General features: G+C 56.3%; 1 protein-coding gene across 1 annotated transcript in view; it reads left to right on the top strand.

Moving 5' to 3' along the window:
* Nucleotides 1–22,616, top strand: part of FSTL4 (follistatin like 4) — a 316,540-nt gene that overhangs the window by 3,218 nt on the left and 290,706 nt on the right. The window contains exon 2 of the mRNA XM_075996042.1: nt 4,850–4,985. Within this exon, the coding sequence (XP_075852157.1) occupies nt 4,860–4,985 (126 nt within the window). The 5' untranslated portion in view covers nt 4,850–4,859. The remainder of the gene's footprint in view (nt 1–4,849; nt 4,986–22,616) is intronic.

The raw sequence follows: 22,616 nt of genomic DNA, 5'->3' as shown, positions 1-22,616 counted from the left end.
CCAGATCCGACTGTCTTCAGGGCTGCTTGGTGTGGCTCCGTTCTGCCCAATCATCTTCATCATTGCTGATCCTGTTGGTTGTGTATGAATCCTTAATGGCTCGTCTGATAAAGTTACCAAGTTCTAGGGGGAGAGGCTGAGAGGGAGATTTGGTGAACAATGTCCCCAAAACTCTGAGGGCCAGAATCCCCAATGTGGCTGGTTCCCAGACTGGAAGAGGGAACTTCGTACTAAACCCATTGCCAGGTTAATGCCAGGGCTGCTCTCTGACCTGTCAGCGGGAGAGCTTGCATGCCCCGGCTGTTCTCTGGGTGGGTGGGCCGAATTTTGGAATTTTCATATTAATACCTATTTCTCTCTAACGACTTGCATTCTTCTGTCATGCTTTGTAAACTTCCCTCAAAAAGCAGGTCAGTATTTGGAACGTTACATCATGCTAATTTGTAGCACCTCTATAATCTTAAATACAAAGAAACAATAGCACAGCTATCAGCTTATTTTATGACACCGGGAAATCCTGTGGTTTTCCCAAGGAGGAGGTAGACAAGCTAGTGAGGCTTGTCCAGCTCTGAGAAAAGGCAAACGCATACACTCCAGCCGGAAGTGTGTGCTGATTCGAGGAACCAAACCGTGGCCCCAGGCAGGGTGCCCGGGTCCTCATCTGGGTCTGGCTTCGCTTTGAGCTTTGGGTGAATTCTTCAACCTTCTGGGCCTCTGGCACCTTGTCTGTGAGGCAGCCAGGCAAATACCTGATTCTCCTGACCACAGGGAGAGCAATAAAATACCTCTCTTCAAAGCAAAGACGCCTCCGAGATCAGGTGATTGTACTGTCTCAGTAGTTTGGAAGACAAAGCAGCCCCAGCTCTGCTGGCAGGACACCTCCAGGAAGATTTATAATGGATGCTTAGGACTTAGCAAGGATTGAATGAAACTTATTAACCTAAATTGATCTCCAAAGGAGCTCCAGGTTGAAAAGGAAGGTTTGTGACCTTATCGGTGGCACCTTCCCAGTTCTGTAACGGGGAGACCCTTGCACTTTCCTCTCTCTGGAGGCCAGTAGGCCATCCCAGTGTGAGGAGTGATTAATTTGTCTACAGAGCCTCTTCCCCAGAGTGACTGTGCTTGCCATGCTGGCATTCCCTGCCAGCTGAAGGTCGTCCTTGCTGCCTGGGAGCACGTGCATCTTCTCGTGGCCTCTTTTTAAGGACCACGTTCTTTTCTTGGCCCGGAAGTCGAGCAGCAGTGAGGGCTGAGGAGGGTGCGCTCAGCCCCTCTGCACCCCAGGGCCAGGCGGAGTGCAGGAGCGAAGGGTGAGCAGCCGGCCCCTTTCCCCTTGGTCGGAGCCATGGCCACTGGAGGAGGGCAGCTCTTGGCAGCTCTCAGGGGAAAGGAGAGACTCAGGGCTCAGCGCCTCCTATCTTACTCTACGTAGATTTTCTCCATCATGCTAACAGCAACTGTCTGTCAAAATAAAACATCGCTAAGAGTTGGCAGGCAGCATAGGACGGGGGTTAAGAGTATAGATGTCAGGGTCCACCTGCCTGGCTTGGAGTCCTAGCTCTGCCACTTATGTGTTGGCCCTTTCCCAGTGCCCATAACGCGGAGGTTCTTGCACGGAGCTTCTTTCCCGCCACGGCCTTGGCAGGGTGCTCAACCTCTCTGCGACCTTGTCTCCTTTGTCATCTGACTGGGGGATCATCGTCACCCTCCTCGTGGAGTAGAAAAATGAGGATTATGAGTTAATACCCTTAAAGCGTTTAGAACAGTGCCTGACACATAGTAATTGCTGTATGAGTGTTAACCAAATAGATAGTCTCTACTTAGTTATTAGAACATCAAAATTGATTTAGGCTCGATATCAATTCTTTTTTTATGAACTGAACTGTCATAAAACTTGAGTTGTAAATTTTTAGGCTGTTGCTGCTGTAGATGTAATGAACTGTCAATCACTCTAAGTATAAAATGACATTCAAGACACATTCACAGTGGGAATGAAATTGGAGCTCGTGGTGGCCAAACCGAGCTAAGCTCTACAAAGAAGCTGCCTGGCAGTAGTTCAGTAGTTGGCCTGGTTAACCTGTTTCCCTGTTGCCAGATAGAATCTCACAGGGCATCTCCCCATAGACCAGATAGAACCAGTGGCAACTCCAGGTAGAACTCCAGGCTTGGAGTTTGGGCTTCCTAAAATACGACTCGGAAACAGCTAGTTTAATGTCAGCAGTCTGGGTGTTTCTTCTTCTTCTTCTTTTTTTTTTTAATTCTTTTGTGAAAGAGTCTCACTCTGTTGCCCAGGCTAGAGTGCCATGTAGTGTCAGCCTAGCTCACAGCAACCTCAAACTCCTGGGCTCAAGCAATCCTCCTGCCTCAGCCTCCCTAGTAGCTGGGACTACAGACATGCGCCACCATGCCCAGCTAATTTTTTTTATATATTTTTAGCTGCCCAAGTAATATCTTTCTATTTTTTTTGTATAGACGGGGTCTCACTCTTGCTCAGGCTGGTCTTGAACTCCTGACCTTGATCGATCCGCCCACCTTGGCCTCCCAGAGTGTTAGGATTACAGGCGTGAGCCACTGAGCCTGGCCTGTATCTTCTTAAAGGAAATGATTTGGTGCTTGCCAAAATAACAATTGAAATGAATGGATTTTATTTTATTTCAATTATTTCATTTTGATGTATCCACCATACAACATCAAACATAAGTTGTTTTAGATTACTAGGAAAATTAAAAATTAAATACTAGATTTTGTGGCTCATATATTTCATAACTCTAGGAATTGACATCTGTACATTAACTGGAATAAATTTTGCCCATCTTGCTGTTTTTAGTTTATTTGGATGAGGGGGCATGAAAAGGAAGAAAAGTAGACCTTCATATGTGTGCTTGGTCCATGAGCAATGTTTGGTAGTGGACAAGCAGGGGAAATTAATGCGAGTCCTAGCTTGACTTACCATGGCTGTTTTTTAAAAATTCCAAAAATTCAGTAGCTGCTTTCTGTCGTCTCTGGAAAGTGGCTCTGTGTTCAGAAGAGGATATTTCATGGAGAGTAGCCAGTTGTCTTATTTATTTTTAGAAAAGCCAGTTGCAGTTAAGGAAAGATGTTTTTATTTTCCGTAAGTCCTGAGTGTGATTTTTTTCCCCCCTGTTCCTCATCCCTGTAAGAATTCACACCCCCAGCCAGAGCACCGGAGCAGGAGTGCGGAGTTGGGTGGGTGCCATTAATGTGACAGTCCTCTCCCAGGCAGCTGCGGAAGCGGCACCGTCCCCACAGCAGGTGCCTGACAGTGGCTGGCTGTGACCTTCACGTTGTATTTACTGGCCACCCTGCCCGTCTCCCCAGGAGCTCGGCGTTGCCAACAGATGTCAAGGATGAATGAACGAAGGGAGAGATGTGGGGGTGGGAGCCTGTGGACTCTTCTTAAAACAAGGAGACACTTCCCCTTAAAAGATGGTGACACCGTCTGACCTCGCCTTTTCTCAGGCCAGCGTTATACATCCACGATTTCCGGTCTGACTTTTCCTCCCTGTGGGCATTTCTGCCTTCAGCTGGAGACGGAAAGCAAATGTGGAGAGCCAGCTCCGTTTGGAGGTGGGAGGCGGCCAGAGGACACGGGGACAGTGGCAGGAGTGTGTGTGTGTGTGTGTGTGTGTGTGTGTGTGTGTGGCGGCCCCCACCCCTTTGCCTAGGTCAGGCATGCTCCAAAGCCGCGGGCTGTGGCAGTGAGCGGGGGTGGACCCCTCGAGCACCCGCTTGTCCCTGACTCGAAGCCTGCTCCGGACCGCCCAGGGCGGGGTCAGGTTGGGTGCTGGGCTCCGAGGAGCTCTGTGTGTCTTCATCTCGCCCGAGGTGATCAGAAGGCAGCCTGGACCACTGCGGTTAAGCACTAAATGGTGTGGTGCACGCAGAAATCAATAGCCCCTAGAGTTTCCTTGAGTAAGAGTTGTAAGTACTTCACGCTGAATTCCATCTGGCTACATTTCATAGACGGATACTGAGATTATGGTTAGAACATGTTCAGAGTAGAAACGCTTTTCAAGACAAGGGCAGCTCATTGGACGAACGGAGTAGTCTGTGTCCTCAGACCCTGGGCACAGTGAGCACAGTGCCTGGGCACGGTCGGGACTGGAGTATTTGTTGTAGCTGATCCTTGGTTCTTCCATCCATGTCATTCTTTGATTGCCTTGAATTGCTCATTTCTTGTCTTCTAGGAATTTAGACGATACTGTTAAAGTGAATCTCAGGAAACGCCTTAAGGTGTATCGACGTTCCATTATCATTGCATGCTCGGGTTCTGCTGCAGAAATGACTGGTCTTGAAGCCGAAATACTGGACTTCGTGACGCCATTTCGGAAGCTCATTATCTTGTAAACTGAGGTGTCTGCTACAAATGAGGTGTCGCAGATTTAACGTAATTTCTAATCGGCATTTCCTGAGCACTAATTGTACTCCCAGTCCCAAAGGCTTTCTTGGGAAACTGAGGCATGGATCTATAGGAACCTAACAGAGGTGACCCAGCTGTCTCATCCTGGTTGGTTCTTGTAAATACAGTGGTAGGTGGCATTTCAAGTGGGTGTCCACATAATAGCATTTGTGGACTTCTTACTATTCTTTGACACTTATTCCTTCAATCTTCACAGAAACCCCATGAGGTATGCACTGTTGCCTTCGTTCTAGAGCTAAGTAAACTGAGGCTCGGAAGTGATGTAGTTTCTCCAAAGCGGAGCAGAAGGGTTGGTGCTAGGATCTAAACCCAGGTCTCTCTGACTCTGGAGTACACGTGCTATTCCACTGTGACCTGCTGTATGTCTGGCGATGCTTAGTTCTGAGCATTTGTCATTTTTCTCGACAGACTCCACAAAATGAAGCCGGGAGGCTTGTGGCTGCGCCTCACGCTGCTCGGGGCCTCGCTGCCGGCCGCACTGGGATGGACGGAGCCGGGAACCAGCGGAGGCCGGAATGTGGGCGTCAGGGAGCCACAGTCAGAGGTACAGTCAAATGCCAGCGGATACGACATTTCCAACTGATGTCTTTTTGATGTTGCAGTATCTGGTTTCTCTTCCACCCTCAGTTTAGATCAATTAGACCGCGGTGTGCATTAAAATAGCACTCCCTTTTTGGGTGGGGGACAGAAGAAAGCAGCATCTGTTGATGAGGACAGGAGGTTTATATATCATGGCGTGAGTAATGGCTCTACCGTCTCTCGAATGCAGAAACTGTATTCCGAATCCGAGCTTCAGTTGCGTGGTTTAGTCTTGTGCAAAGACCCTCGAGAGAATGGCCTTTCTGTATACTTAATAAAACTCTGAAAACGCAGACTAATTGGTGGAGCACACCCATGTGAATTAGTGAAGTGTTTTAATTATAAAATGTGTTTTAAAAGAAATGGACCACTTTTCAGGTGTGTAGATAAAAAGAACCATACTGAGAAAGAACTGGCAAGTGGAAGTCCCAGGGGAGACAGCTTTAATGAACAGATAAGAATGATTAATGGCATGTTGGGTATGTATAAATGCTTCCAAAGTGCTTGAAAAACTTCTTCTCAAATACCTCCCCAGAGAGTCTGGATATACTGCTAATTGCTCAGCGAACTCTGATCTTAAGTGCCGAAGGGGATTTCAGAAATTGCAACCTTGCCCTGCTCAAGGTAGTAGGCCCCAGGAATTTGGGGTTTGGGGGTGGGTATAGTTTTTCTGCAGAAAATGTCTCATATGTATGCTCAACCTTAAGAAATGACTGCACCCTTTTCAGTACAACTACCTGGGATTTTCTCTATGGGCTGTGACAAAGAACAATTCCTATTAGGGAGCTTTTCGGGGTATTTTTCCTCCCATTGTCTTCCTTGTTGCCTGCCCTCCTCCTTTTCTCTCTGTTTCCTGTCCTGTGGAATGAGAAATAAATACTACCCCAAAAAGTCAACACTCCCAGAGAGTGGATGAGGTTGCACAGTGTATGGTAGGATTAATGCATTATTTGATCAAAAGACACGATTTCTCTTTCATTATTACTTAATTGTAATGCAATCCCGGACCTACAAGCCTTAATCTTCAGGGAGCTACAGAAGTAATTTAACGCACACTCTTCCCGCTGAAGTTGGCGTGGCTTCCTCCTTTGTGGCGAGCAGGTGATTAAACAGAAACGCTATCACTCCCGTCTAAATCCGTGAAGGACGCACCTTGATGCTCTCCCGAGAGGGCCCGCAGGCTGCCTGGCTGGTGGGAACAGCACCCCCACGTGGGAGCGGCTTTATCCCTATACTCACAGGCGTATGCAGGGAAAATGATCACGCAAATCCTACAAATATATTGCTGAATATTTAATAGCAAAGCAAACAGGCAGACACACAGGTACGCTCAGCCTTCTTACTGTTGGGGCTCGTGGGCCCACCATTTTCAATCACTTATTTCAATTAAAAAGTCAAGCTAATTAAGGTTGGATTTAGCTGGAGGTAAATTGCAGGTAAGTTAATACCAACCTAGGGTCTCTTTATCTCGGCTGTTAACACCCTAATTCTTTCTGTGCCAACAAGCAAGGGCAGGGCTGCTCCTTCTGAGGAGGTGAGGGCTTTTTTTCCGTTTTGGGCTATCTCCCCGCCCCCCGGGGTAGAGCCGTTGTCTTCCGAGTCCAGCAATGTTGCTGCTTCAGGAGAGGCAAGTGCTGACTCTGCAGAGCTGGGATGCGGGCGCACCCGCCCTATTGATCATGGGTTTTTTGTGTTTTTTTTTGTGTTTTTTTTTTGCTATAGCTTTTGCTTTTGCAGTGTTACAACTTCTACTCATTGAGTCTGCTTGTGGCAATGATTAAATGAGATGGTAATTCCAATGAGCACGGCCTCAGTAAATGTTTAGCTACACAACCAAATTATTTTTAATGGACTCATTTGCTGACCCTGATCACACTCTGTGCAAAACCCACCCAGTCACCCTGGTCCCTTACCTGGCGTGCTGTCTCTTCTTCCCACGTCTGCTTCTTCCCCTCCTCCGAGGCCCAGGTCTGGTTCTTACCTTTCCTCTAGAACCATCTTTGACCACTCTTGGTCACATTTGGTCTCTGTTTCCGAACTCTTAGTCCTTCCTGTCTTTTTTCCCTTTCTCTTGTGATTTTTATTTTAGCATTTGGATGAAGCCTCTTATCTTCCTCACAGTGTCCAATAATTTTGTGAGCAAAATAAAGGCTCAGTGGGTTTTTAAGCCGATCGAAGCGTATGTGGCATTTGGTACCGGTCATGAAGACATGCTGGTGTTTTCAAAATGCAGATCAGACCATCAGGTATTTGAGGACATGGCGTACCTGTCCACATGGCAGGTCGGTGGCTGGCGGGGACGTGGGTGGTCTCCCTAGCCCACCTGTGAGCAGCCTGCAGGCCAGGCAGCCTTGGGCACTGTCAACACCAGGACCGTCCCTATGTTACATTAATAGTCTCCGGGGAGTTTCTTCTTTGAGTTGTAGTTATTAATATATCCATAACTCACAGTCACAACCATATTAAACTCCTCTATCAATTTCCTCAATCTTATTTCCTGGAAGAGTCAAAACCAACACAGTTCCCCGAGAGACTCTAAATAAGCTGAAGCACTTCTTGGGTAACCAACTGCTACAATGTGTGTTTTCTTCCTGATAGTGGCACTTCACAAATACTCATTGAAGATTTTTTAAGTACTTGGGAAGCATTGATAAGATTTGATCTGTCTCTAAAGTCATTATGCCAATTACTTAAGTGTCCTAAGGGTAAACCAGAATTAACTGACCCGTGTGTGTGCGTGTGCGTGCGTGCATATTTTTAAAGCAATTATACAAGGGTGAATATTTTTGTCTTATGTGTGGTGGCTGCAGTAGAAATAGCTTCAGGAGCTTACCATTCTACACAGGTGCAGACAACAAGACATGCAGCTGGCTGGGCGGAGAGCCTCCTCCACAAGAGTGGAGTGGCGATCGAGGCCTGGACTGCTCACATAATTCTGAATTTAGAGGAGACAATTCTGAGATGTACAATTTATTGAAATTCTGTGATGTTTTTATATTTCTCCCCTTTTCCTCTATCCAGAGGCTCCTTGACTTACGATGGAGTTGTGTCCTAATAAACCCATTGTGAGTCGGAAATACCATGAGTCGAAAATGCGTTTAACACGTCTGAGCTACCAAACCTCACAGCGTAGCCCAGCCTGCCTTCAGCAGGCTCAGAACACAGACGGTAGCCCACGATTGGGCAAAATCAAATCACAGAAATCCCATTTTATAGCAAAGGATCGAATATCCCATGTAATGTACTGAACACGGCACTGAACGTGAGGAGCGGCTGTGTGGGCCCTTGAAGCACAGTTTCTGCTGAGTGTGTGTTGCCTTTGCACCATTGTGATGCTGCAAAACCCGAAGTCGGGGACCGTCTGTGGCCTGGCCAAGATAACTGCGGTGGTAAAGTCAGTATTGGTAGAATCCTGCATCTGGGAAACCAAGGAGCCAGGAAGGGGTGAGAAGTGACGCGGTAGGGAGCTCGTGGGCATGAGGCAGGCGTCGGTGGGGCCCTGGGTGCCCTGTCCCGGCACCACGTGCGGGGCTCTGGCACTGAACGGGGCCGTTGCAGCCTTACGCACCCTTCACGCATTTCACTTAACCTTTCCTAGGCAGTCAAGTACTGAGTCCCTGCACACGTTAACGTTGCTTCTCATGTGCCTCGGCGCGTGCAGACCAGGGACACGTGGAGCGCTCGGGCACCAGGTGTTTTCAGTATTTGCAAACTCTCTCCACGGAAAGTCTCCGAGAAAAAAAATATGCAGGGTGGTGTCAGTTAACTTAAGCATGATCACCTCCTCCCTAGCCCCAGGGCTCAGACCCAGGCAGCGCTGATCCTACCCTGGCAGCCCGGCCCTGTCCCCTTTCCTTGAGCGTCGGCCCCAGACGCCGACAGCAGACATGGCACTCCCGTCCCCGAGAAGGCGGCTTCTAATTGCAGGGTCCCTCAATGCTCTCCGGCTCCCCTCTGGTTGGGCATCCGGGAGCACGGGGGCTGCTAAGACTGGGCTTGAGACTTCAAAACTATTTCATTGTTCTTGCAAATTCTGTTGACTTGAAGGCAATGCCCCCACCCTCTGCCGCCCTTCCTGTTGAAGTTCTCCCCAGCACCCAGGCCCTGAGCATGCTTTCTCATTTCTGGGGAAAAGCAGCTAGAGGTCTGCCCACTGGTGTCTCCACTCACCCTGGCCTCAACCCCATCGTGGGCATGAAGAAAAGAAACTCTCTTCTCCCTGTGCACAGACAGGGGTCCAGGCTGGATGTTCACTCAGCATTTTCTAAGCCTTACCTGCATGCATGTACCGTGCGTTTTCTGCAGTGTCACCCTCCCCAGGCACCCACTGCCCCCAGGTTTAGCATGTGACTCACTTCCAAACAAGACGAGCCTCTGGGGAAGATCGCTCAGCAGGCTGCGAGCATGGCCTCCCCCTCAGGGCCATGCATGTCGGGGTTACCAAGAGCTCCCCTTCCACAAGGATCCAGAACTTCCGCTGCAGGTGTGGTGCTAGCAGTGGACACAGGGGTCCTCTCCTCTGGGTCCCCAGTACCCCAACAACCAGGCCTCTCTGTTGATGATCCTGAGTCAGAAGGTGTGTGCAGTTTCCCAGGTAGAATTGGGAGGTCACAACCTCCACCTGCAGGTGTACAAGTACACCCGTAATTTTCAAGGCGACTGATGATCCTTCCCAGTTCTCAGGGGTGTTGGGAGGAGCCCATTTACTAAGTTGGCGTGGGCTGTGCCCAACTCCAGCCCCTCCTGAGCGCCCACGTGCTGGTGAACGGCCCGGGGTCTTGTTGGAACTGCAGGCTCTGATGCGGCAGGTCTGGGGCGGATCCTGAGCGCGAGCTCCAGGTGGAGCCCATACTTCCGATGTCAGCGGACGCCGCGCGGGAGAGCCCGGGAGGAGCACCCCCAGCCCGGGCACACAGGCAGGAAGGAGGATCACAGTCGAACGAGCCACAGCAGCTGTGTTTTAACCTCTTAAGACTTCCGTGACGATGCTGACTGCAGCCGGGAAGGGGAGAGAAACGGGTGCTGCCGTCAGGCTGGGAAACCGCCTGGTGAGACTGGCCCGCGGGCAGGTGGGCGAGAGCGGGGTGAGCGAGGCAGACCGGGTTCCAGAGTCGCCTGCGCCTGCTTCCAGCCGCTGCACAGGCAGCCTTAGATCTCCGCGCCCACGGCTGCTCGGTGGCTGTCGGTAGGTGGCTTAGATCCTACGGAGGGGTTCTCCATGCTGAGGCTTAGTCCCCACCCCCTGCTCCTGGGACCAACAGCACGCACCCCCCCCCCGGCCGCCGCCGCCATGCTGGTGCCCACACTGGTGTCCTGCCCCGTCTCTGTCCCCAGGGCCCAGCCAGGCAGTTCTGGGGACCTGGCTGCTGGGCGGGTGCTCTGTGCTGGAGTCTTGTTTTTATCTTTATCCTGGGACGGGGGCAGTCACCGTCTTTGTTCTTCGTGTTGGGTGTTTATCTTCCACCGCCGTTCTTGGCCAGCCCTGCCAGTTGGCCCGCCGTGTGCCCCGTGAGTGGTTTGAGATCACAGTTGATGGGATTTTAATTGGCCCTGAAAAGTTCTGTGACCGGGAAAATGAGCGTTTATGAGTTCACCGAAAGCCATTATTTTTCTTCCTCTTAATTTCACATTTGCTCATCTACTTTATTTACGCCTCTGCGGCTAAATAGTCTACGCTCCTCTGGGAGAGTCCCCACCCTGGCCACCGAGGCAGCAGGCTGGGCATGGCAAACGGGCTGCGGCCCCCATCTCTGGGGAGCCGGCGGCGTGGGACCCGCCGAGCCCCCATGGTTGCCTGGCGTGTCCCCTCTGCGCCGTGGGCTGTTCTGTCGCTTCCCACGCAGACATGAGTGAATATCACGTTGGTGTCAGGCGGGCTTCGACGGGCTCTGCTTTTCTGCCCCGCCACGCCCGAGCCGCTGTCCTTCTGCCCCACTGCTGTGCTCCCTGCCACGCAGCTCCCGGGCCTTATCTTGTCACCAGCCGCCCGGGGGGTGGGGAGTCCCCGTTCCAGAAATGGAAGGAGCCGTGTGCCGTGGGCCCCGTGCTCTGAGCAGGCGGCTGGGAGGAGGCTGCCTCAGGGGCTGGCACCTGGCGCTGGTGTCGGGTGGAGGCGGGTGCCCAGGTGCCCGCGGGGCGGCTGTCCACGTGTCCGGGTCACTCTGCTGTCGATGGCCGTCACTGCGAGTGTCTCCACAGGAGGCAGGAAGGCTGGAGCGGGAGGAGCCCGATTCTTCCCTGAGGGTACGAGGCAGCCTTGTCTTGCCCCTGCTAGCCAAGGAGAGAGGAAACGAGGGCCCTGGCTCGTGGCTGGAGTGAGGAACAGCGTGCGAGAGGCCCGCGGGGCTGGGTCTCCCCCGTCACACTGTGGGGAGTGCCCGGGCGGGCACAGGAGACCGGGTGGCGCCGAGACCCGTGGTGGCCGGGGCAGCCCAGGAGAGAGCCGTCTGCCTGGATCTGCGGGGCGTACTGGGCGGCCCCTCGTTGCTGCATGCTGCATGGCACTGGGCCCTCGGTTTCTCCCCCTAAGTGTTCCAAGAGGGTCTTGAGTCCCACCAGAGCCCTCCCTCCCGGAGGCCTCGGCCGGGCACGAGAGCTGCCGCCATCGCTGTTGCTAAGACACTTTGAGGTCTGAGATTCTGTGTTTCGTGGGGTCCGATTAGAGAGAGTGCCGTGTGTGTTTTTCTCTTTAAGCGCTGAGAAGGGACGTCAGTCATCCCTGGTTCTCGAAAAAGTCCTTTGCAGAGAGCCAGTGAGGTCCCCGTGAGCCTGCGACGTGGCCACAGGCGCAGCTCTGCCGGCCACCTCACCGCCCGCGAGGGGACGGCCCAGCCTCGGGGGACCGAGCCAGCACCACGTGCCCCTCGGAGGCCCGGCGTGCTTTCCAGACGGTGCACCGTCCCCTGTGGGTGGGAAGCGCTCTGTGGCCCCGCGGCTTGGCTGGCCAGGGTCTCCTGGCGTGGCAGCCTGCAGCGGCTCCGGGGTCTCGGGGAGAATCGGCCACTCGCCCCTCCTGACCCAGCCCTGTGCACCCTGACCCTGCACGGCCCTGCCCCCTCTTTCTCCTCCGGGACGTCTCTTGTTGTTGACAGCCCGTGGTTGGTTCTGCCTGGCCGGGTGGAGCCGCTGCCTCCCGCGCTGCCCGTCCGAGCTGCGGCGTGGGAGGCCCCCAGCCCCGCCTCAAGGCTGCCCTCGGCTCAGAGACTCCAATCCTCGTCCTCCCTGCCAGCCCCGGAGCTGAGGGACTCCCTCCCCCCTCCAGCCTTCAGGTTGGCCCTGAGCAAACACAGGCGCCATTCAGAGCCGTTGTGAGGACCGAGATGGAGCATGGCTGGTGCCGGCCCAGTGTGTCACCCCCAGCCACAGCAGTCGTCTCTGCTGGCCATAGCGAGGCAGCTGCGGGGGTGGGAGGGTCCCCTATGGGCTGGAAGGGTCAGCGTCCTGGGGTCCGGGCCCATGTCCCGGGGAGCCAGGTGCACAGGAGGACGTTCAAGTATTTGTTGAGCGAGTAATCAAGTCGGCCATCTGCTCTCACTCATTTTGTCACCGGGTAGGGTTTAAATAGGGGCCCTGAGTTCCTGGGACTCCTTGCAGAGGAAAGTGCAGCGGGTCATCACCTGCCTGCCGTCGGCTTCCACTTCTGGTGGAATCCTGTCACAGTCTCCCATCTTCCTGACTTTCCCATTGAACCGGTGGAGACTTACGAGACTCCTGTGGGCTGTGTGTGGGGGACAGTGGGCTGGGACCCTTGACTCGGGTGCTGTCCCCTTCCTGGAATAACTTCCGGGGCCTGCCTGCCTCTGGCTCTTCCTCCTTCCCAGAGCCCAGCGTCCCTGGCCGGCCGCCAGACCCTCGCCAAAAACAGGAACCCAGAGAGGGAAGCGTGAAGTCGGACAGACGCAGGAGGCTCCGTCTGTGCTTAGAATTGTCACGGTCCCCAGAAATGGTCTGTGGCTCAGGGAGGGGTGGGGGTGGCTGCACCTCTCCTTGCATAGGGAAGAAGGGGTTCAGGAACGGTAGAGACAGAGCTTCTGTTCTGAAATGTCATTAAACGGGTGTGAGACTGTGGGTCGTCTCTCTTTGACAGGAGTCTTAGGACAATTGGACCTAAAGCTTGTGAGAGCTCTACTATCATTAAAGGCTTGCTCTCTAAAGAGAACACAGCTCTTTCCCCATTTATTTCCCCTTTTAGCCTCACATTTAAAATGTGCCTGGAGGCCGGTGGATCAGGCCTGTAATCCTAGCACTCTGGGAGGCCGAGGCGGGCGGATTGCTCAAGGTCAGGAGTTCGAGACCACCTTGAGCAAGAGCGAGACTCCGTCTTTACTATAAATAGAAATAAATAGAAAGAAATTTTTGGCTAAACAACTAAAAATAGAAAAAATTAGCCGGGCATGGTGGCGCGTGCCTGTAGTCCCAGCTACTCAGGAAGGCTGAGGCAGGAGGATTGCTTGAGCCCAGGAGTTTGAGGAGTTGAGCTTGAGGTTGCTGTGAGCTAGGCTGATGCCACAGCACTCTAGCCCAGGCAACAAAGGAAGACTCCGTCTCCAAAAAAAAATAAAAATAAAAAAATGTGCCTTGAAAACTTCCCCTCTAGAAAAGACCTCAGGTTTCTGTGGTTCTGCCAACGCCGCATTCTGAGCGCCGTTCCGGGCAGGTGGGATTTCACGTGCGGACGCCAGGGGGTGGCGGACGCCGAGAGAGGCCGCCAGGTGCCCGCCGTAACTGGGGCCGTTCTACAACACACCCCGTGTGCCGCCTCTTCCTCCCCTGCTCTTCCCTGTTTGGTGGTTCCTGCCGTTTTCGCGCGAGCACTCGGCTGTGAAGAGTGGGTTCTCTGCCGCGTGCCGGGGTGCTCGTGCCTGGCAGCAGGGCTTAGGGTTTTGTCTCTGCGTCCCCAAGCAGAGCTTCCTGTTTGACCTTCTTGTAGTAGCCCTGCGTCAACGGGTCTCCGAGCCTGGGCCGTCTGGGCCGGCCGGGACATCTAGCTGCCCTAAATCTCAGCAGTCAGCAGGCATGCCCTGAGCAGCCCGCCGTGTGCTTGGGCCTGTGCTGGGGCTTGGCCACGCAGCTGCAGAGATGCGGGACCTGGGATTCCGTCCCTGAGGCTGGAGGAGCGCTGGGGTACGGGGCGGGCAGGAGCGATCGGCTGTTGCAGAACAGACTCCGAGTTGGCAGAAGGAAGGAAACACCTGCCCCCCCAATGATCTTCCCAACCTGTATGTGATGACTGAGTTAAATTCTTAACTTTAGCCTAAAGAAAATTAGGTGCATTTGTTGAGCAATGAAGAAGGAAGTAGCACCTGCCTCCTCCGTGCCCCACGCCGGCCCCAGGGCAGGATGCTTGTCCTCACGGTCCAGACGTCCCCTCCCCAGGGTTCCCGTGGCTGACAGCAGAGCTGGTCGGTGACTCAGCTGCTCTGCAGCTGGCTGAGGGTGGGTTGGGGGCTGGAGGAAGCTAGGGACGGGGTGCCACCTACATAGGACAGATGCAGAGCTGAGCGCATAGCCCCGTGGGTACACGTGTCCACCAGGGACTGCACCCACCTGGGCCCTCTCCCCTGCGGTGGCTCCACCTGATGCGGCTCGTCCTTCTCGTCAGCTCGGTGACTCCAAGTCCCACTCGGAGCACTTGGGCTGGGGGTGGGGAGGGGGCGGACGCTCATCATTGCTCTCACTGCGTCGTCTTTCTCGGGGTACTGCAGTGTGTGACACCCCCATCCCAGCACCCCAAACTCCACACTGGGAGTCTTAATCCCCTCCTGCGGAGTCCCACCTCGAGCAAAGTGTCCGTCCTGGGCGACCCGGTTGCAGCCGGTCACCTTAGTCCATTTGTTGTTGCTATGAAGGAACATCTGAGGTCGGTTTGGCTCACGGCCCTGCAGGCTGTGCGGGTAGCCCGGCATCGGCACTTGCTGCTGGGGAGGGTTTGGGGCTGCTCCCCCCACACAGAAGGGGAGCCGGCGTGTGCAGGGCACGTGGCGAGGAGCAGAGGACGAGCAGGGAGGAGCCAGGCTCTCTCTAACACCAGCTCTCAGCAGAGCTGGTGCAACAAGAACTCGCCGTTGCAGCAGGACGGCAGGAAGCCCTGCGCGGGGGACCTGCCCCAACACCTCTCGTCAGCCCCCTCCAACCCTGGGGTCACGTTTCTACGTGAGGTTGGGGGACCAACACCCAAACCATAGCTGCTTGTTCAGCGATCCTCAGGCATGAAAGCGCTTTTGTGGCCATGCTGATTAGCACAAAGCTACCGTGATTCCTTGCGCATTCTAGGTGAAAACTGTATGTAGGATTTAAGCCTAAACTTATTCACAATGACCGTTCTTAAGAGTTGCCAGTAAAGAGAGCCCCGCACTTCTCTCTGCAGGACGCTCCGGTCTGAGACCTCACGGCGGGTGTCTCCGGAGAAAGAAGAAAGAGCTTTAAGAAAGCCGTGCCCACATGGCAGCGACTGTCGTGGTACCAAGCGTGTTCAGTTGGCAGCGTGGGCCAAACCGTGGGCGAGGCGAGAGCTGAGAGCAGGGAGGCGCCGGGTGGGAGGCGGGACCGGGAAGGACCTCTCGGCGGCAGAGGGGCTCGGGGAGGGTGGCTGAGATCCGAGTGGGCTGAGCGTTTCGGGAGAGGGAACCACGGGGCACGGGTGTGGGAGGAACGGGGCCGTGGCCGGTCGGAGGGGAAAGAGAAGAGGTTGGCGGGAGCTGGGCTTGTCATCCCAGTGAATCACTGGGGACCTTTTGGTGGCCAGGAGCAGTGTCGCATGCAAAAAAAAAGGGTTATCGTAGGGGCTCGGACGCATCCTGCGGCCAACGGCAGGATGGCCCTGTGGGCTCAGGCAGTGTCTCTCACCTCCCCGAGCCTCGCCACCCGTCCTGTGCTTCTCCCTGGAGACTGTCCTTTCTGCACAGCTGCAGATCCATCCTGTTGCCAGCCCATGATGCTGCACGGGCATGGCCACCGCGGGAGCCGGGCCCTGGCCGTGTCGCCGGAGCTGGAGTGTGCACTCCCAGCCTCACGGGGAGCGGCCCTGGGCCAGCGTGGGGAGGCGGCTGCCTGGTCCGATCGCCCGTGGCTGGGGCAGGTCCTGACGGGCGAGGGGTGTGCAGGGGCTCTGGGGACAGGGTGGGTGCAGCGCCCCCCTGCGCTCTCAAGCAGGCGCAGAGGAGAGGTTGTGGTGGGCGAGCCTGGAGCCCGGCGAGCACTCGGAGCATCCGCGCCGGGGCTTTGCAAGTGTGGGGTGTTCCGTGGAGCCGGGTTTTCAGGGCTGCAGAGGGGGTTGGCCCTGGCAGGAGGGCCTGCCTGCGTGGGGGTCTTGGCTTTGCCGGCCCACCTTCCTCCACCTGTCCCTGTGCCGTGCCCTCCCCAGCCCGGGCTGTCTGTGGCCGGGTAGCTTGCAAGCCCGGCTTGTCCGTCCCGGGGCATCCCGCAGGCAGACAGGCTGCCGCTCGGGCTGTGCTTCCGCAGGGTGACTCGTGTCTCGCCGGCCCCCTCTGCTGCTTGCATCCTGGCCGCCGGGACCCGTGCTGTGGTTGAGTGTCCCTCCCCAGACCACGTGCTGGACACTCAGCCCCCAAGGCAGCAGCATGCGGGGTGTCTAGGTGACGAGGGCTGCACCTGCACGATGGTTATCGCCGGGTCTAGAGGGCTGAGGCTTCAGGCTGGTGCAGCCTCTTGTTCTCTCTCCGTCTCTCTGCCCTCCCGCTGTGGCTGCTGCAGCCGGAGGCCCTCCCTGAATGCCGGCCCTCGAACTTGGACTTTGCAGACTCCAGCCGCCAGCCAGTGCATTTCTGTTTGTCGTGAATCACGCAGCCTCAGATGTTTTGTTATAGTGGCGCAGAAAGGACTGAGACAGCCTGTGTCCATGCACCACACCCCAAATTCACCAACGGGCAGCGGGCACTGGGGCTCCAGCATGGCCCCGTGACGCCAGAGCACTGTCCCAGGCTGCAGGGGAGCTCCTCGGTGCAGCTGCCTAGAGGTTCAGCCAGGATGGTTCTCAGGAAGAAAGGGGTGGAGAAGCCACCCAACCCCTGAGAATTAGGATCCCTTTGGCTGTTCCCTTGCCCTGCGAGGGTTCCGGTGGGGACAAGGGTTCCAGCCAGTGCCCCCGTGCAGGACAGGGCCTGGCCAGGCCCGTCGCCGTGTATGGGCCCATGCCGTGCTGTGGGCCTGGGCTCTGGACAGAATCCAAGCGCAATGGTGCGTGCTGGTCTCTATCTCTGCTTTCTAGGACTTGGCCCTGGAGTCCCTACGGGGTCACGGGAGCAGTGTCCCCTTCAGAAGCGAGGCTGTGGGGCTTGACCAAGCTGGCCACTGTCAGATGAGGGGTTTTGGAGGGTCGGGACGCCCTGCGGTGGCCCGGTGGGCACGAGTGCGGGTGTTTGCTAACTCTTCCACGGGCTGCCGGAGACAGCGGGGTGCCTCGAGCTGAGCCATGGCAGAGGGAGCCGGGTGTGCTCCTGCTCTGGCCCTGTCGTCCTGGAGGGAGGCCTCGTCCCCAGCGGAGGGGTGGCCGGGCACCCCCAGCACACGAGGTGCTAAGCTTGGCCGAGCTGTGGTATCGGCACAGCGGATCCCCTTGGAATGTGCCGATCTCCTCTGGGGGGAGCACTCAGCTCACCAGGGCCGCAGCCTGTGCCCCGTGGGATGCCATGGCCAGTGAGCGGCCATAGCTGCCCGTAGGCAAGCAGGGCAGGGAAGCTCAGTGGGCAGCACAGGGAGACCCCAGGCACATACGGGGCCCAGGACCCCAGGAAGTGGCCATACCCAGAGAAGATCGGGAGGGAGGGATCGTGGCATTTAAGTGGGTTGGAGACATGAGCCATCGGGCAGCCCCAAAGGGTGGGAGACAGTTATAGGTGACAGTTTGGGGTGCATGTTACCCCACTGCCCCGTCACTGGGAGGCTGTCGAGCCAGCCCTTCTACCCGCACCCCGCAAGCCTCGGGTGCTGAGATGGCACCTGTCCCTGTGCAGAGAGCACCAGCCCGCCCTGGCTGTGCCTCTGGCCCCACTAAGTCTTGCTGGGAGGAGAAATCGGCACCCCTGTCTACGGTTTCTGTGCTCCCCGTTACAGAGGCCACCTCCCCACACATGGGGGTGACAGGTGCCTGCCCCCCACCGGCCCCTGCGGTGTCCGTCCCAGGCAGCAGGTCGCCAGGCAAGGGACAGGCGGAGGGACAACCTGGTTCTGCGGGTTTGTAAGATGGTTGGTTGACCCAGAGGTCCCCCCAACTTGTCCACCTGTTGGAATCACCTGGGTGGTTTCAAAAAAACACTGACGCCTGTGTCCCACCTCCAGAGGCTGTGATTTCGGTGGTCCGGGTGTGGCCTGGGCTCCGGGTTATGTAAAAGAGCCGTGTTTGGGAGCCGCCGGGTCAGCCTACGGTGGGAGCGCAGGCAGAATGCCACTCCTGTCCTCGTCCTCTCTTAGCTCCTGCTCTTCAGCGGGAGAGTTGAGTCGGGGCACAGCTCCCGTGTGCCCTCGTCCAGGCACAGCCCCCCCCTCCCCCCGGGAGGTGCACGTGGCCAGGCTGGCCTGGCTCCTGGCCAGGCACCTGGGGGCAGCAGGTGTTTCTCCAGCCGCGGAGTGACATTCTGTGCACCCTCCCTCCCTGCGTGCTCACCATGGTGTCCCGGCACCGCCTTTAGTCCCGTCTTCAGACGAGGAAGCTGAAGTTCATGGGGCTGCCACCCAGCGAGCAGGGAGAGGACAGGGAAATAGCAGCTGGTTCTCGTGACAGTCGGACGGGCCGGGTCCCCGCAAACACCAATCCCGCCTGCCGACCGCTGGGTGCCTTTCTTCCTCTCGAATCTGCTGTAAAATAAAATTGAAAAAGCGTCTTATTGTGCCTTAAAGGCTTTTTAATTAAATATAGCGTATTTAATTTAAACTCCTTTAAGTTCCATTTTTTTAGTATAGGTGTGACCGTGGCGCAGTGAGAGTGCCCCTAATCCAAGCGTGCGTGGGGGTTTCCCCCATACGGGGAGCCCGCGGGAGCCAGACCCGTTATTTGCTCAGGCAGCACCGAGGATCGCCGAGTCCCGGGCGTCGGGACGCTGGGGAGGTGCGGGCGTGAGCAGGAGTCGAGGTGGGGGAGGCTGCGAGGGTGGAGGGGGGTGGGGTGGGGACGGAGCTGCTGCCATTCCTGGTTCTCGCTGCCCGTGCCACAGCCGCAGCGGGGAGCTGGCGACAGAGAGGGCGGCGTGCTGCGTGGGCAGGAGGAGGGCCCGAACGGTCCTGAGCAGACACGTGACAAAGGTCACGCGCAGACTGGGCAGGTGTCTGCTCGAATCCCTGACCCCCTGGTCTCAAATAGCCGGGCCTCTCCCCTCGGGCCACTGTCCCCCTTCCTTGTTTCATTTTGCGCCGTGGCAGGGGTGCTCTACGCATTACCCGTGCGTATTGTCTCCTGTCTCCTTGCGAGAGAGCACAGAGCTTGGCCGGGCCGCGGCTGTGGGCGCCGCGCTCTCTCCCAGACGGCGGGTGTCTGCGCGGTGAACGGTGCGCGGGCGGTGCGGGGCCATCGAGCGGGCTGCTCAGGAGGCCACGGGCGCTCTGCTGAGAGCCCGGGCGGGGCGCTGTGTGTCGGGGAGAGTCCCGTGGTGGGGACAGCAGGAGGGTCTGGTAGGGCTGCATCCGCCTGGCTGCCCCCCCCACGCTATGAGTGACGGACAAGGACGCAGAGCAGGTGCCCAGAAGGACAGAGGGACACTGGCCAAGCAGGTGGATCCGAGGGGGGAGGCCTGTTTTGGGGCCACATGAGTTTCTGGATTTTTGAGGACTTGGATTAAAGGGTCTCCTGTGTCCATTGGCCAAGAGGGTGGTGTGCCGTCCTTGCACGTCGGCTAGTTCCAGCGTTTTCCGCCTGTCCCCGTCAGACATCACCCTCGCCCAGCCCCGGCCCGAGCCTGCTCACGTTCTTCCCCAGGCTTCGCCCAGATCCAGCCACCCCGGCCCCACCAGAATTCTGGAACATCTGTATCTGTGACCCCTCACTCTGTCCACAAAACCAAGAATGACAAACAGAAGCAGACGTGAGGACTGTGCTGGAGGGCAGCCTTTCTTCTTTTTTTTTTTTTTTTTTTGGTTTTAATTTTCTAAGCACAATTTATTCTGAGCCTCGTGTTGGGTTTGCAGCTGGCAGGGAGAAGAAAAAGCGGCAGGTCGGAGGATCGTGTTAGCAGGTGCATGCTAAGTCCCATCGCTTGCTGGGTGGTCCCCAGAGCAGACTATGGACGATGACAACGTGAACTCCGGCCCCGGCCGCCCCGGCCGTCCTCTCTCCTCCCCCAGACGCCCACGACGGTCCTGGTTTTCTGGCGCAGCACAGACTGCGGGAGCACAGCCGCGCAGGGAAGGTGTTTGACGGGACCGTGGGCGGGCGTGGGGCGGCTCAGAACGAGGAGCGTGTCACAGGGTGTCCGTGTGTCTGCAGAAACTCCCCTATGCAAGGAAACACGTAGACAGTCAGGCTGCAGCGACAGTCGGCGTGTCCTCACGCCTCCCGGGAGCCCGCCCGCCCTCACGCCCGTGCTCTCACCTGGAGATCCCACCTGATTCCGCTCTAGCAGCAGGTGTGCCCGGGGCCCCTGCCGCGCCCGCGGGCGCTGGGGTAGGAGGTGGACCCTGGGGCAGGGACGCTGCTCTCTTGGGGACAGTCCAGCCTGGCCACTGCCTTGGCGGCTCAGTGGCTTTGCACGCGGTGGCCCTGCCTGCGAGGGTGGAGACGACGTGCTAACGCAGGGGCCCCTCAGGCAGACTCAGACCACCCCGTGCTGCCGGCTGCCGTGACAGTACCGGGCACGGCGCCCGCTGGCCCTGGGGGAGACACGCGGATTACTCTCCAAATCAGAGAGTTAATTCGTTCCTAATTTGTTGGGTTGTCAGGGACGACTGGAAAATGCCGCGCTGTCCTCCCCAGTCTCTTGCCCTGGCCATGTGCAGCGCCGCGGTGACAGGGCAGAGTGACCGGCTTTCATCATGTGTCCCATCACGTGTGACTTGGTGTTTGCTCATATGTCACTTGGGGAGATTCGCTGCCGAAGACGGCCCCGACTTCAGAGCAAACTTTGCTTGTTTAATTGTGAATGAATAATATAACCTTTGGCTTAAAGCTTTAAGTGATGTCTAGAATTTAAAATCAGTGAATCCTCATATAGCGTTTTATTTTTTCCGCACTTCTGAAGATGAAAGAATGAGCACCTAAACCATCTTGATTTCTGAAGGTGGGCAGATAGCCGCACCCTCCTGTTCCGTCTCGTGTCTGGCAGTCACCGTTAAGACTGCTTCTCTTTACAGCGTCACACCTCACTCCTTCACTCGTCAACCTCGGCTGTCACCAGAAAGCTCCCGCAGGGACTGTCTGTGGGACTCTGCCCACATTTCTGAGATACCTCCTAATTCACCCTGGCAGGGTGCCGGGTGCCCATTTTACAGATGGACAGATCGAGGCAGGAGGTAGGTACCTGGGTGGCTCCTTCAGGGCTGCAGCTGGGGGAGTGGCCGCTCATACAGTGAGGTCACTCAGACTGACTGGGGGCTCTGAGGGTCTTGCTGCCCTGTCCCGCTCTGGGGCATGATAAAATCAACGTTTCTAGGCATGCCCACGGCAACGCTATTGATGGGTCCGTTGCGGCGAATTTTTGTTTCACTAGTAAAGTAAGAGAGTGCCTTCATAGTAAAGATGTTTCTTTGATTTTTTTAAAAAAGTCTTCACGGCCGGGCGCGGTGGCTCACGCCTGTCATCCTAGCACTCTGGGAGGCCGAGGCGGGCAGATTGCTCGAGCTCAGGAGTTCGAGACCAGCCTGAGCAAGAGCGAGACCCCGTCTCTACTATAAATGAAAGAAATTAGCCAAAACAACTAAAAATAGAAAAAATTAGCCAGGCGTGGTGGTGCATGCCTGTAGTACTAGCTACCTGGGAGGCTGAGGCAGGAGGATCACTTGAGCCCAGGAGTTGGAGGCTGCTGTGAGCTAGGCTGACGCCACGGCACTGTAGCTGGGGCAACAGAGTGAGACTCTGTCTCAAAAACAAAAGAACAAGTCATGTGACGTGGTCTCTTCCTTTTGTCTTGATAAACCCTCTGGCTTGGTTGTTTTCAGCTTCCCGGTCCTGCGCGCATACTGGTTTCCTCACGTCGATCCGTTCACTGTGAGATAGGAAGTAGAAGGGGCGCAGAACTGTGTCAGCCCCAGCCAGTTGGAGAAGCACAGTGTCTTCCTCGCCCAAGCGGTCAGTCCCCTGCTGTCCCCGTCTCCCGGGGCCGTGAGACGGGCCGGCGTGCCGCCCCTGCGTGGACAGACCCGGGCAGAGCCAGCCGCACGGCGCCGGACTTCCTCGGCTACTGAAGCCTCTTGCGGTCAGTGCCGTCAGCTGCCGTCGCCGTCCCCCCAAGCTTTGAGCCTTTGACTCGTTTTTAGGGGCGTGAGCCAGGCCCCCAGGGGTGTGCACGCTTCTGCCTAACCCTGGAGTGGCCTCCGGGGCAGGCGACATGAACTCTGACCCCTCACCTAGGCGGCTTTTCTCAAAAGCCAGCAGTCTCCGGTATTTTCTGGCATGCAGGCTCTATGTGACTGAGGCAGCAGGAGAGGGATAGAC

Source organism: Microcebus murinus, chromosome 21 (assembly GCF_040939455.1).
Source record: "Microcebus murinus isolate Inina chromosome 21, M.murinus_Inina_mat1.0, whole genome shotgun sequence".
NCBI lineage: Eukaryota > Metazoa > Chordata > Mammalia > Primates > Cheirogaleidae > Microcebus > Microcebus murinus.
This window is presented reverse-complemented; position numbering and strand designations above follow the sequence as displayed.